The sequence below is a fragment of the Panthera uncia genome (genome assembly GCF_023721935.1).
Source record: "Panthera uncia isolate 11264 chromosome A3 unlocalized genomic scaffold, Puncia_PCG_1.0 HiC_scaffold_11, whole genome shotgun sequence".
Lineage (NCBI taxonomy): Eukaryota > Metazoa > Chordata > Mammalia > Carnivora > Felidae > Panthera > Panthera uncia.
The window spans coordinates 25,829,615-25,844,633 of NW_026057578.1; the positions used below are offsets into that span (position 1 = coordinate 25,829,615).

Below are 15,019 nucleotides of genomic sequence, written 5' to 3' on the forward strand. Positions count from 1 at the left end.
AGAGAGCAGGAGCAGGGGAGGGGCAGAGAGAGGGAGAGAGAAAGAATCCCAAACAGGCTCTACACTGTCAGCACAGACCCCGATGTGGGGCTAACTGAGGCAGGGCTCGAACTCACGAACCGTGAGATCGTGACCTGAGCCGAAACCAAGAATTGGTCGCTCAACCAGTTGAGCCACCCAGGCAGCCCAAGAGGTAAATTAAATTCCTCATAGTCACATAGCTAGTAAGCAAACACAACCAGAACTCAAACCCAGCTCAGAGTCCAGGGTCTGTGCTTCCTCTTCTCAACCCTCTGGGGGGACACTCCAAGAGGTCTGAGTGTATGACAGACCACAAGACCGACATGTGGCCCATTTCTGGTATTTCTTTTTTTACCTGATGGTAAATAACATAAAATACGTTTGTGTTTAAAAAAAAAAAAAAAAAAAAAGGACACATTTTAAAATATAATATGAAACAAACTTAACAAAATTTTAAACACAAAACACAAAAGTTAAAAGAAATGTCATGCCTATTGCCCAGGCCTATCTCAGGAGCCTCCACGGAAAACCATGTGAGGCATTTCTTTGTCGCTCTTTCTTCATTTTATGTCCCTTTACCTGTTGCTATTTTTTTTGTAATGCCAGCATTCCAACTCAATCTTTATTTTCCACTCCCACCCTCCTTTCACCGGAAAATTTTAAATGTTTAAAGAAAGTGGCAGTGTGTCAGCCAAGGGCTTGTCATTTTCAAAAGCGTTAGTCATTTATGAGGACACCTTTTTGTAGGTACAATAAATCTGATTGATTTTTATTACACATCTTAGTTTAGAATCACTTTTACATTCCTAGACAAAGAGATGATACAAATAAATATCAATTGTAAAACTTAGAGCCCCAAGTATTGGCATATTCTTTGTCTAAAGGTAGCCAAAGAGAAGGTCACGATCAATAGCAACTCCAAAGAGCCATAAAGCCCACTGCCTCCTGCCTGCTCCAGGATCACTCTTTTCATAAATAATCTCAAAAGCATTTCATTCAAGAAAACAAGGGCTGGGAGAAAGGTGGCAGATTTCCAAACAGTGCCAGGCAAAACCTTGCGCAGTAGACAATAGCCAGGCCCACTGTCCGTATCCAGTTCCTTCTGAGCATTTTGATTATGGCTTTTAGAGTGTATTAATAGCCCCATTTTTGTCCACTGATGGTGTTGCGATGGCCCAAGGTGTTGTTTACAGCGAGCCTCGACCGTAAGTGGGAAACGTGAGGCAGAACTGATATCCCATGTTCACGGGGAATCGACACTTCTCAAAAACTTGGCGACAATTCTACATTCAGTGAGGGAGGACTTACAAGAGTCAGACAGGAAAAGCAGAGAGTGGCCCAGGCCTGAACTGCAGAACTCTCTGACGCCCTTGGTCATGGAGGTGTGGGTGGTACAATTCAAGCAGCATGCAGGCATTCGACGGGGAACAATCCAACATTAGGTCAGAGTCTCAAGAAAGTGCTTCATGCCTATGATTTGTGGCCGTGGGCTCTGAATCCAGGGACCTGGGAGACATGGGACTTGAAAATATGAAGCCAGATACATTCCTATTGATCAGAGCAAAAGGGGGCTGGATGGGGGTTGTGCACACAGTCTCAAACTCCTTCTCCCAGATGATCTTCTTAGATCCCATTCAGACTTGCTTCCACACTTCACTAGCTGCTGCTGGCATGAAGACCCTCAGATGGCTGGGAACATTCTAGCATGACTACAGGCGCAAAAACCAGGTGGGTCCTCTACACAGCTGGCTCAGTTCAGAGCCCAAAGCAGCAGCTTCCTGGTAGCAATAAGACACTCTCCTGTCTGCTCTATTCAAATATTTATCGGATCCATTTGGAGAGAAGAAAAGCACCGGAGACTGCTTGGGGAGGGACAGCTTCGCCTCCTCACAGGTGTTCTACTTTGTTTTCACAGGCTGCCAGACGAACACAGCTGCGTGTAAGGCAAGCTTGTTTTAATAATCCTGCCTGTCAACTTGCCTTTCTTCTTTCACCTTCTTAGAAGAGTCCCACGGTCACTCAACCACCCTTGCTCAGAACAACCACCTTGAGACATCAGTATTAAGGTACAGTGTTAACTGCGGTGTTCAGGTCTCAGATTTGCTAGATGAGTATTTTCTGCCTATGGAATTCAGACTAGCTGTGAGGGAATGTGGTGCAAGAGACAGGTGTACCTGGCAGACAACCCTCTTAGACTATCCACCTCATCATTCGGTTCCTACTCAAACAGGTAAATCTTAATAAATAGGAAGCAGGGTTTGATCCCGAGAAAGATGAGGGAAGGCTCCATTATGCTCTGGGAATTGCTAACAAGGGCCCCAGGTTCAGAAAGAATGGTAACTAAACAGGAGATAAGCTGCCAGATGCCAGATCTCCATTTGTAGACTGCTAAGACATTGCACTTGGTACCTCCTCTTTCCCACAGGCTCTGATCCAGAAATGTGCCCTGGGAACTCAGCAGCAGAGTTAAAATAGAACTCAAGGCCCACCTGAGTCGCCACTTTCCTGGGGCACCGTGCCAGCAAGGTGCACCAGGGTAGCCAACCTGGGGACTCCTATTGTCTCCTTAGGCTTGGCTCGTGGACTCAGACACTCACATGGGAGCGCATCCAGCCTGGATTAGTCAGTCAATGGGCCTTTAATACAGACAAAGGCAACAACTGCACATTAGTGTATTTCTAAAACTGGACAAGTCCTTGGTCTCTCTCTTACAGACACACATGGACACACTCAAAGAACACAGGCACCACTGTGCTTGCACACCCACACACACTTATGAGCTGCTCTGGGGTCGGGGGGGGGGCGTGGGCAGAAATGAGTAACATTCACCTAATGACCAACATAAAATGAAGCTTTGAATTTCAATAATACAAAGAACTAAAACTTACAGACCAAACTAGTATATGTAAAGGGGAATTCCTAACTCTCTCCTCTGAGCCTATTCAATCACGCCACCACTCCTGGCCCCCACCTTGGGCTCTGGCTGCAGGGAGCCACAGTTCTAGGTGTTCTGCTGAAGGCAGGCAGGACTCCTTTGCTCCCGTCCGTTATATCTTCCTCTCCCACTGCCCCGAGTCTCACGTCTCTGTCTCTGCACTGCCTGGTCACCCTTAAGCAAATATGGAACAAAATGGGGAATTCAAAAGTGCCACTGTATGTCTCGTTCCCCCAGCTCTTGTCCCACCAGAGAAAGCAGAGCCGACCTCCCTTTTCCCACAAAACAGGCCCACGACTGAGCATGCTCTGGAGGCAGAGGATGGGCCTGGGCAGGGACACTCAGAGGATGCGTGCAAGGGAAAAGATGGTGACAGATGAAGAGTAAAGTGACATAGTGTATGGATGTGGCATCAGCTTACAGATTTACGTCTTTGACAGGATGGTCGTGGTTTTAAGGTTTTTAAGAAGCTGTTTTCCCTAAACTCTCCAAGGAGGCAAAGGGAATGTTATTTCTATTGCTTCCAACATTCTTGGAAAACGTTTCCTTATTCAGCAGTTCCTGAACGACAGATCCCCTTCTTACTGAGGTGCTCGGATCATGCCTATCGGGGGCTTGGATCCGTAAGAGAATTCTCATTCCACCTACAGGAACAAGCACCTATTCAAGTTCTAGGGCATTTACTTTTCAACCTCACTGTCATTTTATCCTGAGGCTCCAAAGACTTGGTCCTGCTCAGGTGACTCCCGATTCTGCCCTGATGTTCACTAAGAAAGGAGCTCAGTACAAAGAATAAGCTAGAAAAGGAGAGGTGAGAGGAAGGGAGGTTAAGCAAAGGGAGAGGAGAAGGCAAGGGAGAGGGGAAGCAAGGTCACTGGTCATTCTCTTGCTTTCCACTTGGACTATCACACTTTACCTTACCCATGCATTTCTGAGATGCTAATTAAAGGGCGTTTCCCAGAGTTGCTGAGTGCCAGATGAGGACCAGCACATTTCAACCAGATTCAGGTGGTTCATCTGCAAAGAGGCCATAGCTTCTCCCCAGGGGCACGGTTCTGAGTTTGGGCTTGAGTCCTCTCGGCGGGTTTTTGCTTGTCTCTTCTCTCAGAAGGCAAATGCTATTTACACCCTGGGAGAGGAGGGACTGGCTTTATTTTGGAACCAGCCCTCGAGACTGTGGGTAAAGCTGAGATGCGGGGGTTCCTGAGGAAGAGGAGGAGGGTCCCGACTTCCTTCCGCTTTTGGGCCTGCAAAGGTCAAGCACATGTTTACATTTCACGTCCCTGCCTCTATCTTCGACACAGATCAGATGCCTTACCTCATCAAGGACCCTGAGCCTTTCCTTAATGGCCTGAGAGCCGGTATACTTTCAACTGTCAGGCAGCGCCTGACCCTCGGTGCGTGGCCAGGGTGTGACAGCTCAGGGAAGGGACCTGGTTCTCAGAAACTGTTCTTCCATTTAAATCAGATCTTGACTGTCTTCTCCGAATTGGTAAAAAAATATTAAGTGTGCAGGTAGAATTTCTTCCATTTTTGCTTTTTTACCCATTTGTTTTCCTTAAACTTCTAATCCAAAATTTAATAAGGCAGAATTTCTAATTTAGCATCAAATTAAGTACTTGGTTATTCAACAGGTTATTTAAATGAAGTCAATTCAGCACTGAGGTTCAGAGCCTGGGTGGATTCAGACACACTGAGTTTAAACCTTGGCTTTGTACTTACATCTTGAATGTGGCTACTTTCTCAAACTCTCTAAGACTCCGTTTTCTACACTGTAAAATGGGATTGATGATAATATTTCTCTTTTAAGTCTTTGCAGGAAATCATGAAGAGAATTTTTTTTTAAGCACTCAGAACTGCCTAGTACCTGGTGGGGACCAAAGAACTGCCCCCTGCTTCACTAGAACCCACGATCCTTATGGCAGGAACTGGGCACATCGGGCATTCTGGTATTCATAACACCTGGCATAATGCCTGAGCCATAAATATTTGTGGAACAAATAATAAACACAGGAGCAATATGGCAATACTTTCTGGCATGTTCTGTGAAGCCTTCCACGATAAACCTCAGCCTTCATTTGTCCTTGTTCAAACATGTTCTGTTTAACCACAGGTCATCAAAAGTCACTCACCTGGCCTTGGATTTCTTATTTGTAGTGCTTTCAAAGGATGACGCATCCACCTGTATCTCATCTTCGTCCTGCAGGGCCGCGTCCAGGGCAGCCTGGACTTTGGGAGCGATGGCGGGGCCCTCATAGTCTCTGGTGGTCCGGCTGGGCATGTCCAGCTCTAACAGCACGATGTTTTCTGCCTGCAGAAACAGAGCCATAACCAGTGAGGCTGGTTTCCAATCAGACACAGAGAGCGCAAGCAATCTAGACCGCCCCCCCCTCCAAAAAACAGAACTGCACATTTCTTGCTACTCAGAGCCTACCAAGAGCCTGCAGAGACACGGTTTTATAACTTTTTTTCCTGGTGATGGTACAGATGATTTTTATCTTCTTCTCTAGGCTTTCCTTTAGTTCCTTAAAAAAGAATTTTTTTTAAACAATGAACATATATTATACCCTAACGGGAATAATCAGGGAAAAGAGTAAATAGAACCCATTTACTGCAAACAATGGGAAAATATAAGGAAATATAAAGAAGATCATAATCACTGATCATCTCACCACCCCCAGCAGCTTTGATGAACCTTTTGGGGAGGAGACAGGCCTGGAGCACATATATAGAGGGTGTGTGGCATATATAACCACATTTCAAAAGTCGTACTGGGTCCTGCCTCATAACTGGCCTTATGGCTGGATTCCCTCAGCTGATATCCTGTGGCGGGCCTTTCCCTGGCTCCCACACACCGAGATGGGTGTGTAGAGGGAAGAACACCTATGGTACACAGCTCCTCCCTCCAGGTCCTCCTACCCAGTGGAGTCCAAGCCCCAGAGCCCCAGAGGGGGCAGGAGGTTGCCACTGCAGGGAGAAGGTGGGGAGATGGAGTGGCTCCCTCGATCCACTTTATATATGGAGATGCTGCTTAAAATCTCTCTTAATGGAGTGGGTCCATTGCTAACAACATCTGAGAGCCACTGCTTTAAATTCTACCTCTGGATCAGGTTAGGCCCCTGGAAACCCACATGTTTTGATTTGTAGGCTTTGAAATCATGCTGTTTCGAGACATGAAATAATGGACAAGGTGTACACCCTCTGAAACTGCTACAAAAAAAAAAAATGCTTCTGAGGATTCCACCTGATACATCATTCACCTTCCACTATAGAAAACCCCACCTGATGTGTCTTTTCTGCTTTTGCTTCCTTTATTTTAAATAACTTGATGCCAGGAGAAACAGCACCTGATGAACTAATTAATCCCCATCTGTTTTGCTCTGGCGGCCAAGGGACTCAAAAACAGTTTAAAGTTTTCAAGTGAAAATCTTTCATTTAAAAAAAAATAATACAGGTTCCCCACCAATATAAAATACAGATAAGCAAGGGTGCCTGGGTGGCTCAGTCGGTTAAGCAGCCGACTCTTGATTTTGGCTCGGGTCCTGATCTCACGTTTCGTGAGATAAAGGCCCACATAGCGCCTGCTTGGGATTTTCTCTCTCTCCTCTCTCTCTGTGCCTCCCCCTGCTCACGTGTGTGTGTGTATGTGTGTGTATATGTGTGTGCGTGCGCGCACACACACATACTTGTTCTCTCTCTCTCTCTCAAAATAAACTTTAAAACACAGATAAGCAAAAAGAAGGCAATTTAAATTGAGTGCACTTCCATTAACCAGAGGTAATCAGTTCACATTTTGATATATTTTGCAGCTGGTTTGATTCATATGTAAACCTCTAGCACCAATTGTTTTACAGCTTAACAATACATTGTGTCTCCTGGTTCATCCACAGGACCTGCTGCATAGAGGAGGTGGGAGGGTTCAATGAGAGAAACCACTAAAACGCTGAGTACATGCCTGGCATACAGCAAACACTTATAAATAGAAGCTCGTACAGTATTATTATTGTAAAATATGTTTGGGTCGTTAAATAGTCCTCAATTATGTCACTTGAAATGACTACCTGACCGAGCCACATTCCGTTAAATGGACGTACCAGAAGTTCTTTAACTCATCTCCCGTCGTTACACACCTGCATTCCCTCCAGCATTCGCACAGAACCATTTGCAGGCTTAGTGGTAATGTTTATCGGCCATTAGGACAGTGTGCTTGTACTCTCCTCCTTCCCTAGTCCTAGTTTTCTAAATCTCATTTGATTTTACCTTTTTATTCATAATAATTTGTTCTTTTTAGTTGTTATTTATTTAGTATATTGCTTTACTATTTGGCATCATTGTTATGTTAATATAAATGTCCCCAGAAACCTCTGCAAAGAGTCAGGATACAAACTCTGTAACTTTGCAGAATGGTGCGTAAGAGTTTACACAAATCTAAACTCCTCGAAAAGAGAGAGGGGAGAAACACATGGATGATCTTCTCACCCTGTATCGGGCCTCTGGACGAATCATCATGGACATTCTTGCGTGTTGGCTCAATGGCCTCTTATATCCCACAGCTGAGACTGGCCGCTTCATCATCTGCTGGTTCCTGGAAATGGACTGCAGTGGTTAAAGCCTGGCTGGAGTGTGTCCCACAGTCCCAGGATCATCCTGTGGAACCAACTCTCAGAAGACACTGAGCCTATTTAGACAGAACCTGAACCAAGTGAAGCCCTGGACTGAAGGCTGCCAGGCGAATGGGGCAGGAGCTGCTGCTATTTTCTGTTTGAGCCACATTCCGATCCAAATGCTTAGTGTCCTGCATCTCTTAAGCTGGAAGGGATGAGTCATCCTCCAGTTCTTAGGTGGCAGGCGTAAAACATGGCTGTCAATATTCCCCGCCCCCGTGTCCCCGGCAGACAGTCTCCCATGATTCCAGCAAGACCCAGGCTCAGACTGAAAATCCCCCTCAACACCCCGCCAGGCTGCCACACAAGAGGGCACCTAGGTACTGCCCCTCACCTGGCCTAGCACACTTCACTTGACAGCTCGGGAAGCGGAAATTCAGGAGTTTGGGAAAGGGTGTGAGTTCACTGTGATAGTCTCCCAATTCCTAACACCACTCTGCCGTCTTTTACTTCGGGGACCTTGGCAGTCACGGAGTCAGAGATGCGGCTGGTTCCAATTCAAATGATTCACACTGTGTTCTTTCTTACCAAACCCCTCCGGCCAAGGTCAGCTTGCCAACATTCTTCCCCTCCTCCCCACCTTAAAGTCAGTAGGGACTTACTCCAGTCTGGTTATAGGATGTAATTTCCAATGGTCTTCCTCTTCGTCAAAGAAGGATCTATTCATAATTTTACTTTTTTCTTCCAGGGGGATAAAGTTTTCTATAATAAGATGCCTGTAAGAACACACATACATGAGTGAACACAGGTAGAGAAAGAATGCAGATGGAGTACTGGCTACCCGGTGCCATGTGTAGGAGGTCATTAGATGAGAGTCAAGCCACTCAGCAAACATTTACTGGGCAGGCACGATGGGCCCACCATCATACAGAGAGCTGGCATACAGACATGAATGACACTTGGTGAGGTAATGGTGCAGCCGTCTTAGCTGTGACAGGTCCCGACGGTGGGCTGCCCTAGGACTACAGGGAGGCCACTTCTGCCCGAGGAGAAGCGGCTTGAGAAGGTGAAAGGACTGCAGAAAAGTGACCATGCCTGGGCCGTATCGGAGTGAACGTGTGCTACCTGAAGTGTCTTCTAGAGGGCCACTGGGACTGCCAACCCAGCACATTAACTTCCAAAATACGGAAAACCGATTAGGAATTAAATGGCCTTCTTCTAATCCCATGGGTTGTTGCCCAAGCTAGAAAGCTCTCCGTTCCAATCACTAGGACACAGAGCAAGCCTGAGTGGATTTCAGTCCCTTAGACCACTGAGAATAAAGACCTCTTCCTGAGAACAGTCTTTGCCTCAGAAGTGCCGGGGAACATGGCAAACAATGAAACTGGAACCCACTGGGTTGTGTCTCTCCATGGTGATAACTGTCCCCTGCCACATCTCTGTATTCAGGCTTTCAAAACCTCAGGACAGAACAATGCCAAAGGGGTGTTAACTGGGAGAGACACACAACAAACACCACTGAGGTGGAGGTGGAGGTGGAGGGTACTGACCTTGAGAAAGAGGCTGACTCACTGTTTAGTCAAAAGATATAAATAAGAGAAATAACAATGAAAATGGCTTCCCTAGGGAAAAAATATTTCAGAGAGATTAAATTTTCTATTCATTTTATTTGACACATGTAAGAAATTGTTTCTCGTGACATATATTGTATTTTTTGCTGATTTTAAAGCTTCTATTTACGGTAGAAAATGTGAAAAATACAATTACATATAATGTCACCATCCAGAGATAGCTATTATTAATAGTTTGACATATTCTGTTCTGATTTTTTTTCTAGGGGTACATACCCAGAAAGAGGGCAGACTCACTTAATTTTAAGGGCTCCTTCCAAATTTAAAACTTGGTCATGAAAGAATCCCTCTGAAGAGGTCGTTAAAGAAAAACCCCAGGGGTTGGGGTTCCTGGGTGGCTCAGCTAAGGTCATGATCTCACTGTTTGTGGGTTCAAGCCCCCCATCAGGCTCTGTGCTGAAACTCGGAGCCTAGAGCCTGCCTCAGACTCTTTGTCTCCCTCTCTCTTTGCCCCTCCCCCACTCATGCTCTGTCTCTGTCTCTCAAAAATAAATAAATGTTAAAAAAATGTTTTTAAAGAAAACAATTCCGTATACAATAACAAAGAAAAAAAACAAACTTAGGTATACATTTATCAAAAGAAGTGCAGGGGGGCCTGGGTGGCTCAGTCAGTTAAGCATCCGACTTTGGCTCAGGTCATGAACTCGAGGTTTGTGAGTTCGAGCCCCAGGTAGGGCTCTGTGCTGACAGCTCAGAGCCTGGAGCCTGCTTTGGATTCTGTGTCTCCCTCTCTCTCTGTTCCTTCCCCACTTACGCTCTGTCTCTCTCTCTCACAAAAAAATTAAGATTAAAACAAAAATTAAAAAAAAAAAAAAAGAAGCACAAAGACTTTTGCACTGAAAACTACAAAACATTCTTAACAGAAAAAGATGATCTTTTTGGGGCGCCTGGGTGGCTCAGTTGGTTAAGCTTCGACTTCGGCTCAGGTCATGATCTCACAGTTCATGAGTTCGAGCCCCACACAGGGCTCTCTGCTGTCATAGCAGAGCTCGCTTCGGATCCTGCCCTCCTCTCTCTCTGCCCTTCCCTTGTTCACACACATACACACTCTCTCTCTCTCAAAAACAAATAAACATTAAAATTATATTTAAAAAGAGAAAGTAAAGAAGATCTAAATAAATAAAAAGACATCCCATATTCATGGATCAAAAGACTTAACTGTTAAGATGACAATACTCTCCAAATGGATGTCTAGATTCAACACAATCCTTATCAAAATCCCAGCTGGCTTTTTCACAGAAATTGACAAGCTGATCTTAAAATATATATGGAAATGCAAGAAACCCTGAATAGCCAAAACAATCTTGAAAAAGAACAACAAAGTCGGAGGACAACTTACTACAAAGCTACAGTAATCAAGGCAGCATGGTATTGGCATAAAGACATACAAAAAGATCAATGGAACAATATTGAGAGTTCAGAAATAAACCCTTACATTTATGGTCAACTGATTTTCAACAAGGGTTCAAAGACACTGAATGAAGACCCTTTCAATAAATGGTGCTAGAGGGGCACCTGGGTGGCTCCGTCAGTTAAGTGTCCAACTCTTGGTTTCAGCTCAGGTCATGATCTCACAGTTTTGTGAATTCAAGCCCCAAGTCGGGCTCTGCACTGGCAGTGTGGAGCCTGCTTGGGATTCTCTCTCTTTCCCTCTCTCTCTGCCCCTCCCCTGCTCATGCTCCCTCAAAATAAACAAACAAACTTAAAAAAAAATTATATAAATGGTGCTGGGACAACTGGATATCCACATGCAAAAGAATGCACTTGGAACCCTGCTTCAGACTATACACAAAAACTAACTCAAAATGGATCATAGACTTAAATGTAAGACCTAAGGCTTTAGGACTCTAAGATGACCCAAGAGAATTGAAAACATAAGTCCACAATAAAACTTGTACACAAATGTTCGTAACAGTAGTATTCCTAATAGCTAAAAGACAGAAACCGTCCAAAGGTCTATCAACTGCTGAATGAAAAACTAAAATGTGATATATTCATACAATATTATTCAACCATAAAAAAGAATGAAATATTGGTATGTGCTATAACACATATGATCCTTAAAAACACTATACCAAGTGAAAGAAGCCAGCCACAAATGGCCACATTAAAAAAACAACAACATGTGGGGCACCTGGGTGGCTCAGTCGGTTAAGCATCCGACTTCGGCTCAGGTCATGATCTCATGGTTCTCGAGTTTGAGCCCTGCATCCAGCTCTGTGCTGACAGCTCAGAGCCTAGAGCCTGCTTCGGATTCTGTGTCTCCTTCTCTCTCTGCCCCTCCCCTGTTCACGTTGTGTCTCCCCCTCCCCCTCTCTCAAAAATAAATAAACATTAAAAAACAACAACGATAACAACAACAACAAGAACAACAACAACAACATGAGGTGCCTGGTTGGCTCAGCCAGTTAAGCGTCTGACTTTAGCTCAGGTCATGATCTTGTGGTTTGTGAGTTCAAGCCTCGCGTCGGGCTCTGTGCTGACAGCTCAGAGCCTGGAGCCTGCTTCAGATTCTGTGTCTCCCTCTCTCTCTGCCCCTCCCCAGCTCACACTCCATCTCTCAAAAATAAATAAATCTTAAAAAAATTTAAAAAAAATTAAAAAAACAAGAACAACAACAAATGGCCACCTTATTCCATTATAAATTTATACACAATGCCCAAAATAGGAAAATGTAGACACAATACCAAAAGTTAAGGCGACAAAAGAAAACACAGATAGATTGGGCTACCTCATGATGAGTCTTTTGTGCCACAAACAAAATACCATAAAGAAAATGAAAAGGCAACCCGCAGAATGGGCGAAAATACCTGCAAACCACGTATCTGATAAGGGACTTTTGCCAGAATATATAAAGAACTCTTGTAGCTCGATAATAAAAAGACCCAATAAATCACCCAATTTTAACATGGGTGAAGGATTTGAACAGGCTTTTCTCCAAAGAAGATATGCAAATGGCTAGACAGCACATGAAAAAATGTTCCACGTGGTTAGTCATTACAGAAATGCAAATCAAAATCACAGAGAAATACTACTTCACACCCATTAGGATGGCTACACTCAGAAAGACAGACAGTGACAAGTGTCAACAAGGATGTGGAGAAATTGGTGGTGGAAATATAAAACGATGCAGCCATTCAAGACAGTCTGGCAGTTCCTCCAACAGTTAAACACAGAGTTACTGTACGACGTAAACAATTCCACTCCTAGGTAAATATCCCAGAGAGATGAAAACATGTCCATACAAAAACTTGTCCATGAATGTTCACAGCAGCAGCATCCATAATAGCCAAAGAAGGGAAAGAGCCCAAATGTCCATCAACTGATAAATGAAATGTGTGTGTATATCCATACTATCCATTACCATTCAGCCATAAAAAAGAAGGAAGTCCTGACATGTTACATTCAAGGATGATCCTTGAAAACATGTTAAGTGAAAGAAACCAGTCACAAAAGGCCACATATTATAGGATTCCATTCATATGAAATGTCCAGAATAGACAAATTTATAAGATAGTAGATGAGTAGGTACTTAGGGCTAGGGTGGGGGAGGCAGGTAATAAGGAATGACTGCTGATACAGGGTTTCCTTGGGGAGGAAGGGGGACACAAAAATGTTCTGAGATCAGATTGTGATGATGGTTTTACAATCCTGTAAACTTATATACCTTTTTTTTTTTTTAAGTAGGCTTCGCGTCCAGCACAGAGCCCAACATGGGGCTTGAACTCACAACCCTGAGACCAATATCTGCGCTAAGATCGAGAGTCAGATGCTTAACCAACTGATCCACCCAGGCACCCCGACTTGTATACTTTAAAAAACATTTTTTTTTAATGTTTATTTATTTTTGAGAGAGAGACAGACAGAATGCAAGTGGGGGAGGGGTAGAGAGAGGGAGACATAGAATCTGAAGCAGGCTCCAGGCTCTGAGCTGTCAGCACAGAGCCTGATACAGGTCTCGAACTCACAAATGGTAAGCTCATGACCGGAGCCGAAGTCAGACGCTTAACCGACTGAGCCACCCAGGTGCCCCCGGACTTGTATACTTTAAATAGGTGAACTGTATGGTATGTAAATTACATGTCAATAAAGCATTTTTAAAAATAGCATTGTGGGGGCACCTGGGTGGCTCAGTCGGTTAAGCGTCTGACTCTCTCTTTCGGTTCAGGTCATGATCTCATGGTTTTGTGAGTTTGAGCCCCACGGTGGGCTCTGTGCTGACAGGTGCAGAGCCTGCTTGGGATTCTCTCTCTCCCTCTCTCTTGCCCCTCCCCCTCTCATGCTGTCACTGTTTCTCTCAAAATAAATAAATAAATAATTTTTTAAAAATTTAAAATAGCACTGTGATCATATATGTAAGTATGCAGGAGTGAGATAACATGAGGTTAACATTACATGAGGTTTTAGAATATTTCGATGAAAAGATAAATGAAAAAAGGTTGTTTATCGATGAATCTGGGTGGTGGGTATTCATTATACCATTCAGAAAATTCTAGTTAATAAAAGATCCCCTCTTGTCAACAGAGGCTGGAGCCTTTAAAAGCTTCAAGAAGTAGGGTGGAAGGAAACCTGGAGATCATCTGGTGAAGTCATTCACTTAACAGATGGGATTCAGAGACAGAAAGTGACTTTCTCAAGAATAAACAGAAAACAGACAAGGTGGCAGGAGATGATCTAGAGAGAAGTAGGCAGGGGCCCTGTCCTCAGAGACATGTTCCGTACTGAACAAGCAACCACCCAGCAAATGGCTGGGGGTGCCACGAAAGGCCCAGAACTTACTTGAGTTTCAGCTCCCTGGTGAGCTCATTCTGAGTCTGCTCCAGCTCCTGACGCTCCTTGATGTGCTCTTCTTGGAGGTCATGGATCTCTGCCTTCACCGCCTGAAGCTTGGAGAACAGCTGGAAGCGAGGCGAGAGGCAGGTGAGGAGGGCAGCCCTCCAGACAACAGAGTTCTTCCCTACCCGCTCCCCACCGCCAAGTCTCAAGACACCTCTGCCTGGCCTCGTTCCTTTATACCTTCTTGAGTTTTTTGGTCTTGATGTCCACCTCTTGCTGCAATGAGCTGTATGTCTCTTTAAGTTCCAGGGTCTCCTCATCTCGACTTTCCATCTGTTGCTGGATTTCTCTTTCTCGACGTTTCTGAGCAACATCACAAAATTCATCAGCTTGCCTAGAGACAATGTCTGTACAAGAACACAGGGCTGGGGGGCTCCAGATCAGAGTCTCCCGCTAGGAAGGGGCTAAGCACCTCGTTTCCACTCCTTCTGAAGAATCTAATACAAGAGACATTTTCTCTGTAGCGTTAATGCACCGTATCCCACCCCCTTCTCCTCAAAAAGGAATGAAAAGTCACCTGCTCTGCGATTTCCTGCCGTTTCTGCTCCAGGATTTTCTGCTGTTCATTTGTGTGATCTACTATATTTTTCCCTCCAACAAGCAGCTTACTCTCCATGGCCTGAGTGAGAGAAAAAGTAGAATCCATCTCGTGACTGATCTCCCTCAGAACGTATCTCCTCCTGGGGAAGCCTGTAAAACATAACGAGCTCAGGACTGAGCCAAAGGGGTGAACTCTGGGGGAACACAGACTGTGCTCGGCAGTGTCCTTACTATCACCACTGTGGAGCTTTACCTTAGAAACACTGAAGATGTAGCTTCCCCAGGCATACAGGAATTTCAGCTTTCTTTGAAAAAAAATTTTGTTTGTTTTTTTTTTTGGTTTGTATGGACCAAGCATTGACCCTACCTAAAACATATTGAGTACCTCCTACGTGCTAGGTACTGGGGATGCAACTGAATACAAATCACAAGGCTAAAGAGTTCCTTGAGGG

The 15,019-nt window shown here is 44.6% G+C and overlaps 1 protein-coding gene across 4 annotated transcripts in view; it reads right to left on the reverse strand.

Annotated features, from left to right (window-relative positions):
* Positions 1–350: 350 nt before the first annotated feature.
* KIF3B (kinesin family member 3B) overlaps positions 351–15,019 on the reverse strand; it is a 41,406-nt gene continuing 26,737 nt past the window's right edge. For 2 of the 4 annotated variants that reach the window (XM_049650016.1, XM_049650017.1), the window contains exons 3-9: positions 14,545–14,646; positions 14,208–14,330; positions 13,971–14,089; positions 8,223–8,336; positions 7,436–7,541; positions 5,089–5,267; positions 351–4,203 (exon numbers count right to left, since the gene is read on the reverse strand). In XM_049650016.1, the coding sequence (XP_049505973.1) occupies positions 4,107–4,203; positions 5,089–5,267; positions 7,436–7,541; positions 8,223–8,336; positions 13,971–14,089; positions 14,208–14,330; positions 14,545–14,646 (840 nt within the window). In that variant the 3' untranslated portion in view covers positions 351–4,106. The remainder of the gene's footprint in view (positions 4,204–5,088; positions 5,268–7,435; positions 7,542–8,222; positions 8,337–13,970; positions 14,090–14,207; positions 14,331–14,544; positions 14,647–15,019) is intronic. The other 2 variants (XR_007461937.1, XR_007461936.1) reach the window with 2 other exon arrangements.